We start from the raw sequence: 9,016 nt of genomic DNA, 5'->3' as shown, positions 1-9,016 counted from the left end.
ACACCTGGCACAAAATGTGTTTTTTTGATGTGTGCTTGACCACATGAAAGACCTAAGACACATTGAGGACGGATTGTCATCCCATCGGCCAGACCCCCTCCGGAGGTGGTCGGGGACACATTGTGACCACATTGAACACACGTGTTGTAAATGCAAATACATTCTCAATCAGTCACCGCTGTTTTGCTGCTGCTCTGCGCTATGGAGCTTGCCTGATCCGAACGCAATCGGATCTGTGCCTTAACCACAGAACCCCACCTTTAATTTGAGGGTATTTACATCCAAATCAGGTGAACACTGTAGGAATTACATTATATTTTAAATTGGACAAAGTAACATAATCATAAGCACTGTCCAATGAGTTCTGAAGCATTTGGCTGAATATGAGCACATCATAAATATTGCGGGGCAATATTATATTATTATATTATATATATATATTATATTATATATTATCTGCACCGTTCACCTGGTTTGGATGTAGATACCCTCATATTAAAGCTGGAAGTCTGCAGTTAAAGCAGATCTTGATTGTTTCATTGCAAGTCCATCGTGGTGGTGTACACAGCCAAAATGATGAAGATTGTGTCCAATGTCCAAAGATATATGGACCTAACTGTATACTAGGGATGTTCATGTTAAGGAATTGAATCGATTATGTGGAATTTTTATCGATTATTGTTATTATTATTTTTTTATTTTTTTTATTTTTTTTGCGGACTAGGTTTGGGTGGAATTCGTTCCTCCTCGCCCCACTCCATTGCACAGCCGACTAACGTGAGGTGGAGCTTCATATAGTCTCTAGTTTTCTGGCTGGGCACGGGCCTTTGTGCCAACAAAACTGTTTTAAACATGGGGAATTCACACCGGCATGCGCCGGGGACAGCAGAGTGTTGGAGAGAAGACACATTGAAATAAAGAGTTCATTGAGGAGAACACGTTGTCTTTCGTATTTTCTGCCATAGGCATTCATTTTGTAAATATATATATATATATATATATATATATTATTAATATGATCGATAATCGATAATTGATCGTTAATTTTCCCGATTTTCGATTATGGAAATCTTTCAAAATGAACATCCCTACTGTATACCCTATCCTTTGGTAGAGGACAATGAATCAGGTCTAGTGGGGCTTTTCCATTCACACCTTTGGCCGCGCCGCGCCATGCCATTCTGCCCTGCTTTCTGTTTCCATTACATTTTCTTTACGTGCCGAGCCGTTTTTCGAGATCACCGGACTGACTCGCCTCCAAGCAGGCTGCGGTGTCGTCTCGCCAACCGCGACTAAACCCGTGACGACCCCCCCTTCTCCCCCACACAGCTGTGCTATGTGAAACTCTCGTGTCTCTGTGCTGGAGGAGAGAGAGCAGAGAGAACTGCCTTTTTGTTCAGCTCTCAGTTCTTTTCTAGCTCCTAACTGAATCTCTGTGCTTTGAAGTTTCTTTGAGCCGTGACATGTTGCTGCTGAGCTGATGAAAACATTTCCTGCTGCTGCTGCTGCTTCTTCATATTAAAAGCTTTCCACTGTCAAACGAACGGAAGGCCTTTTATTGTGAAAAACTTAATAGGAAATGTCCGATAAGCCATATCCGATGTTGCCGCTGCTTTGCGAATCGAAGCACATCATCAGTTAAAAGACACACCTTCGAGCAGGCAGCCCTGTTGTATGGAAACACAAATCCCAGGCCGTGTGAGGCCAGCCTTTCGTATGGAAAATCCCATAGATGTGGTCCGTGGCATAGATGTGGTCCGGGGCATAGATGTGGTCCGGGCGACACGCTGCAGCTCTGAACAGACTCTGGACTCGTTTAGTCAACAGGAGGCAGAGAGTCAGACTAGTCACAGCTTTCTAGGGCTGTCACGATACTAGAATATCTAACCTCGATATTATTACCAATACCCACAGAAATATCGATAAACGATACCATTTTTGATGCCACGAATGATCAATCACCAATCACGACGCATCAAATAAACAAAGACAGATGGACGGACAGACACATGCTTCTCCATAATCTAGGCCCGATAAAATGTATTAAAAACGTAACACTTACACAGCAGATTACCCCTGCTCAGCCTATCAGAGCACGTTTAGCTTGTTGAAGCAACAGATACCCACCAATGATAGGGAGAGAAAAATCGGTGGTATGTTTGATTTTTCATTAAGAGAAAGCACTGCTGCTGCCCTATCCATTAGGGGTGGGGGAAAAAATCGATACACCATAGTATCGCGATATTTTGCCGGACGATATTGTATCGATATTTGGACGCCAAGTATCGATATTAAAAAAACAAAAAGAATGCAGGCCATGCCATGCCAGGCCACCGGGCATCTGCCCAAAGCGCCCGATGTTGCAGTCCGCGCCTGCAGTGGCGTATTGAGTCCAGAGAAGCTTAATAATGTAGCCTACATTTTGGGCAAAAACAAAACAAAACAAAAAAACACTGCATGTTTTACTTCCGGTGAGGTCAAGGAAAAGGTAGGAAAAGGAGTTAGACAATATCGAAATATCGCAATATTCAATTTATCGCGATATTCAATATATCGCAATATCGCAATACTATCGTACTGTGACTCAAGTACCGTTTTAGTATCGTATCGTGGGCATCTGGTGATTCCCACCCCTAGTATCCATACTGTTGCAAATGAGTATTGTATCCGTTTCAACTTTTTAGTATTGATAAGTGACAACTGTGGCAAATGAGTGTTGTATTCAGATTTTTTGTCTCAATACTTCTGACAACCACACTCCTTCAGCTGTCAGTGAGCAGATTCCCCCTCTGGGGACAAACAAAGCTAGCAGGCTGCGCACACCATGTCTTTTTAGATCTAGATTTAGGCTTGTTTTCTATGTGCAAACTACCTTAGATTTTCATTTTTTTCTTTTCTTTCTACAACATACAGGAAGCCAGCCTCCGTCTGAACATCTGCTTTGGCCAAGGTTTCATTCCTCCACTCATAATGTCCTGCAGAGCCCTCGAGCAAGGCACTAAGGCTGCCGGCTCGAGGGCTTGGTCTCCACAGAGAGCACCAATGTTTTTGTCGAATAGTTGACTCTACCCCTGAAGGGAAAATCAATCTTTCTTCGACAACATACAATTCTGAATTATGAGATTTGAAAGTGCAAATGTGGGTATGGGTCTCGCTTTATAGTAGCACTATTCACCTTATGTAGCCACGCCCATTTGACCTGGTCGTCTGGTCGTGTGACGACTTCCGGCAAAAAATAAATAAATAAAAATGGCTGGCTGCTCCAATATAATCTAACTCTGAATTAACTAATAATTTAGCCGATTGCATGTAACATACCAAATAAAAGCAAACGGCAATGTCTAAGAATGCAATGCCATGTAACTGGCTCGTTAATTCTCGCATTCCAGGGAATTACGTTAACGTCTGCGGGTCTTATAGACATAAATGGCTCGCGCTGCGTTGGAGGAGAGAAAACCCATCTGAAGCTTTCTTTGTTGGAGTCCAGGTATGTTTTACAAGAAAGTGCTCGTCATTTTCGACGATAACGTTATCTGACCTGCCTAACAGTGGATACTCCGCTTGCTTGCTGTGTACCGAGCTCAAAGTAGAAGGCTGTTTTACCCCCTGCACTGTCAAAACAACTCTCTTCTTCATGACGTTCATTTGTATTTCGCGCCGTGACCGCCGGAAGTGTTAACACGACCCGGAAGAATTTGGCCCACCCCCACGTCTCAACATAAGGGGAATAAAGAAAGTAGTATGTAAAGTTGACTTAGTATAAACAAAATGTTCATGCTTTACTCCCTGAAAGCTGAAAGGAGGAAGCCTGTTGCAACGCCTTGGCCGGGGACTACGGGTGGAAACTAGCCTTTTGGCTAAACCTGGTGTATTTACATTGAATTTTTGATTAATATGCTCTGTCCCCTTTTTCAATGCACTGAACTGAACTGAACCCCTGCGCCACCTCTGAATATGAACACTGTATGCACTTATGGTACTGCAAGTTACTTTGGGTTAAAGAAGTGTCCACATTCAAGCTTAGGGTGATGTACTTATCAAAATCAAAAGAATCCAAAAGATGGGCACTGGATCAGAGAAAATATCAAGTCAAACACAAGTGAGCGTGTGTGTGTGCAGATCTCCTGCTGTATGTGAGTTGACAGTGTGGATATGAATGTTTTTCAGGATGCTGGGGGACTTTGGGGACGAGATGGACCAGACTTCGTCCCGCATGGACTCGGTCCTCAAGAAGTTGGAGAAGGTCTCTCATATGACCAGCAGTACGTTTACACACACACACACACACACACACACACACACACACACACACACACGCACACACACACACACACACACACACACACACACACACACACACACACACACACACACACACACACACACACACACACACACACACACACACACCTCTGTATCTGAGCATCTTTCATGCTGTGTCCCTCAGGCCGGAGACAGTGGTGCGCTATCGCAGTGCTGGTGGCCATCATGATCGTGGTCCTCATCCTCTTCTTCGCTCTCTGACCATCCTCGGACCTTTCCCTCCAGGCTCACCCGCTCCTCCCCGGACCTTTCCCTCCAGGCTCACCCGCTCCTCCCCGGCAGTCTGGACGGAGGGAAGGAACGGTGCACAGATAGAGGGAGAGGAAAACGCCTCTCCTCTCTCCCTCTCTCGCCACGAGGAGAAATCAGACACACACGGACAGAAGTTCAGATCTCTAATCGGATCCCTTCTCTGCTTTGTACTGGTTCTGGTCTGCGTCAGGCCGAGCAGAGGGCAAATCACGGTTGTGTTCATTTCATATCGGCGCATTTCTGTTACTCTTTGAAATAACGGTACTCAACGGGAGGCTGGGGAAGAGCTCCACTTGAGCGGGCGGGTTGGGAGAAGACGCTGCTGCTGTCGGGTAAAGAAACAAAATGTGCCGAAAGTTCAAATTTTTCCAGAAATGAAGAGAATTGTTTATGACTGCAAATATCACGGTCTGCCAAAGCACCAAATGGCAGTAAAATTTGTTTTGATTATCGGTGTCACACTGGCTGGTAACTGTCGGCAGGCAATAACATTTTTAGCAGTTTGGCTATACAATTTTTTTTTTTGTCTTTAAAACTTCAAAACGTTCTTTTATAATTAGAATTCTGCTGCACTTCATGGTGAATTGCAAACTTTTTTTAATATATTTTATTTTCAATTTTAACAATACAAACAACGAAACAAACGGACACGCTCAGACACAGGAAAGGAAAAGAAATAAAAACGTACACATAATATCGTCAGTTATTATAATGTGGCGCTACCATCCATATGTATTTGTAAGAGATGTCACACATGGGGTCCCACGCAAAGACGTCCAACAGGAAGCAGCCGTCTAAGTGCAAGTCACCCAAAGCCCCCAACCTCATCGAGGTAGGCTAGAAACGCCTCCCAAATAGTTAAGAAACTTTTTAAGTGAGTTGGTTCTCAGGGATCTGAGCCTCTCCATCCTTATAACGGAGATCATGTCCGTCAACCATAGTTGGAAAGAAGATGATAAAGGGGACTTCCATTCTTTCAGAATGAGTTTTTTGGCAACCATTGTCTCCGGAGTCGGAGACTGTTGCACAGCTGTGGGGAAGCCCAGAGAGGCCGAAGACTGCGAGTTCTGCCTCCGGCTGAAGGCTTATTTTATAGGCCTTAAGAGTGTGAATTACAAACTTGAGCCACTGTGTAAGTTTTAAATTGACACACACTGACTGATTCTATACACAACAATAGCATTAAAAAAATATATATTTATATGAAAATTGGATATTAATTATTTTGGCAGGTAAATTTCTAACAGGTCATGTCTAAACTTTTAATTCAAGTAAAAGACAACGTGCAAAGTTACACAGCTTTTACCAGACAGCAGCAGTACGGAGGGGAGGGGTTGTCAATGTTGCCTTAAATATATTTTTGATACCTATGTGAGAAGTGCAGTATGTTGATGTGTGCCTACAGTGGGATCAGGGTGGGAAGTTAAAGGATCGTTCTGGTTGTTACAACCTGTACCTTATTTTCAGCTTTAATTATGATTCTTAACTCACCCTGATGTTTTTTTCTCCAAATATATATCGATGCACCACGAAGCGGCCTGCAAACGAGGAATATCGGGCATGTGTAATGCGTGTATGTATTTATGTCCTGTAAACAGCTTATTTTCTGACACGCAGCGGCTCATAACCTTATTATATCATAGAGACAATGAGAAATGAACGCTCTATTTACCTTGGTGCAGCGTCTTCTTCTGTCACATTAGCGATAGCACCACCACCTTGCCCCGCTCCTCAGGTTGTAATCCATAATATGACGTTATTCCAGCTCAAATAAATATCGAATCAATTTCAAATGCATCGTCCATATTAGAGAGAATATAGACGATGAATATTGAATTCAATGGCTGCCCGTATTTATTTGAACTGGAATAATGTCATATTGATTACAACCTGAGGAGCGGGGCAACAGGAGCTGCTATTTCTAATGTGTCAAGACAGCACACAGAGCCAGGGGTGAATGAGGTGAAGATGCTGCACCAAGGTAAATAGAGCTTTAATTTCTCATTGTCTCTATGATATAATAAGGATATGAGCCGCTGCGTGTCAGAAAATACGATATTTACAGGATGCAAATACACGCATTGATTACACATGCCCTGTATTCCTCGTTTCCAGGCTGCTGCTCAGCAAAAATCTTTTCAGGGTGAATTAAAAATCATAATTAAAGCTGAAAATAAGGCTCAGGATGTAAAAAAACAAAAAACAGAATTCACCTTTAGATGCTGGCAAAATTTGCCAAACCAACCATGTCTTCCACTTAACAAAAAATAAAATAATAATATTGTGGCTTGTTGAATAGCCGGTGGACAAAACGGTTAATTTCCGTCCCCCTTGATTGTGATGCGGAGGCAGCGAACTGATCCGCAGTCAGCCGCCATCAGACCTCAAGACGGTCGAGCACGAATGGAACGGCTCTCAATGAATAGCTTTACCATAATGGAAGGCAAGGACCCTTAATAAGAAGGATAAGACATCACTCAGGTCGCAGCGTTCCAATTTTGCATCGGGGCCAGATTTTGGGGACAGTCCTGTTGAAGTGAATTCGGGGGGGGGGGGGGGGGGTTAGGGGGAGGGTAAGTCTCACTATAAGCCTTCATACCTGTGTCGTTTCAGCTTTGATCGAAGAACACACGTGATGTAATGTATACAACACTTAAGCTGAGCTATATGCAGCTGCTGGACAGAGCCATGATCTGTTTCGAGACCAATAAGAAAACAAACGCTCGCATTTAGATTAAAAAAAACAACACACAGTCAACATCACATAATGTGTTTTCTTTAATCTGGTGGAAGCATTTTTCATTCCAATGTGAAACGGCACAGATATGATGGTTTATAGTAGGACTTACCCTGCCCGCACCATTCACTTCAATAGAACTGGCCCCAATGCAAAATTCAAACACTGAAGTGAGTGATGTCTCTTCCTTCTTTATAGTTTCCTTGATGAGAGGAGGGGTGGTTGCTGGGCAGGAAGCCTGGGCTCACTACCCGAGATCTGGACCCACGGCTCCCTCTGCTGGAGGCTGGGGGTCATGACGGCTCTCATTGTGTCATATCAGGTGACAACTACCCCACACTGCAGTGTTGTATAAATATGTTGCTGATCTTTGAATTATTGTGTAAATGGACTTTATTGCTGTGCTAAGGCTGGCGTTATGCATATACAGACTCTTATTTTTAACGGGATTTTCTCTCTTCATTCACTTCTGCCGCCATGTTACACAGGGAGGAATCCGATTGTTGACGTTTCCCATACATTTACACTACCAGTCAAAGGTTTGGACACAGCTAATTGAATGTACCATGTTTTTCATTCTCTCGCCATTCTGATCTAAAGGCTTCTGCTTAAATGTTCGAAATGAGTTTCTTTGACAAATGTAAATAGTGAAGTTGATCCTATGCATTCATTTATTTCTAAATAAGCCCTTGCTTTTCCATCAAGGCAAAGTGGAGGCTACTTTAAGGAGTCTAAACTAACAGATCGTTTTTATTTGTTTAATGCTTTGGGGGGGGGGGGTGTCTGCATAATTGCATTGTGTTATCTCAGTTATGATTTTAATATGTGGAAAATAGTCAAAATAAAGAAAATTGTGGTGTGACCAAACTGTTGACTGGTAGTGTACGTGTGGACAGTTCAAGACCCCCTAAAGTCAGCCCCTACAGAGGAAGGCTTTCAAGTCTGAGTTGAGGTTTCTATAAGATAAAATTGGTTGCACAAAACATTAAGTCCTTAAGGTTAAACAGCTTCAGGAAACCTTAAGGAGAAGACTTAAGGGTGTTTTATGCCAGTGGTTCCAAATGTGGGGGTTAGGACCGCCCACGGGGTCATGTGAAACCACTGGGTGGTTGCGAGGTGATTTCCAGAATGTGTGAAATACAATTTAAAAACGATTAAAAAGAGCACATTTTAACCATAATTGTTACGTTATGTTACGTTGTTATGTTTTGTTTACGAAATTCTCATGTGCGCACAAACGTTTGTATGCTTCAACCGCCGGGGTCGCGAGCCTTTGGCACCATCATGTTGGGGGCTGGAAAGTTTGGGAACCCTTGTTTTATGCAACCGATTTTATTTTAAGGAAACATTGACTCTGACTTTAAGGAAAATCTTAACTCGAGGTGTTTTGTGCCACTGGGCGCTGAAATCAAACCTGTGAGCCCCCTTTCTAATAATCATAGGGCCGGGTATCAAACCTGTGAGCCTCCTTTTCTAATGACTAGGGCCGGGTATCAAACCTGTGAGCCTCCTTTTCTAATGACTAGGGCCGGGTATCAAACCTGTGAGCCTCCTTTTCTAATGACTAGGGCCGGGTATCAAACCTGTGAGCCTCCTTTCTAATGACTAGGGCCGGGTATCAAACCTGTGAGCCTCCTTTTCTAATGACTAGGGCCGGGTATCAAACCTGTGAGCCTCCTTTTCTAATGACTAGGGCCGGGTATC

The 9,016-nt window shown here is 43.3% G+C and overlaps 1 protein-coding gene across 2 annotated transcripts in view; it reads left to right on the top strand.

The window, feature by feature from the left end:
* The window catches only part of stx10 (syntaxin 10), a 25,713-nt gene extending 17,303 nt beyond the window's left edge, over positions 1-8,410 (top strand). Inside the window, exons 8-9 of one of the 2 annotated variants that reach the window (XM_083635467.1) lie at positions 4,168-4,262; positions 4,448-8,410. In XM_083635467.1, the coding sequence (XP_083491593.1) occupies positions 4,168-4,262; positions 4,448-4,524 (172 nt within the window). In that variant the 3' untranslated portion in view covers positions 4,525-8,410. Of the gene's footprint in view, positions 1-724; positions 790-4,167; positions 4,263-4,447 lie in introns of those variants that run through there. The other variant, XM_083635468.1, reaches the window with a different exon arrangement.
* The last annotated feature ends 606 nt before the right edge of the window (positions 8,411-9,016 follow it).

Source organism: Poromitra crassiceps (assembly GCF_964638095.1).
Source record: "Poromitra crassiceps genome assembly, chromosome: 4".
NCBI lineage: Eukaryota > Metazoa > Chordata > Actinopteri > Beryciformes > Melamphaidae > Poromitra > Poromitra crassiceps.
This window is presented reverse-complemented; position numbering and strand designations above follow the sequence as displayed.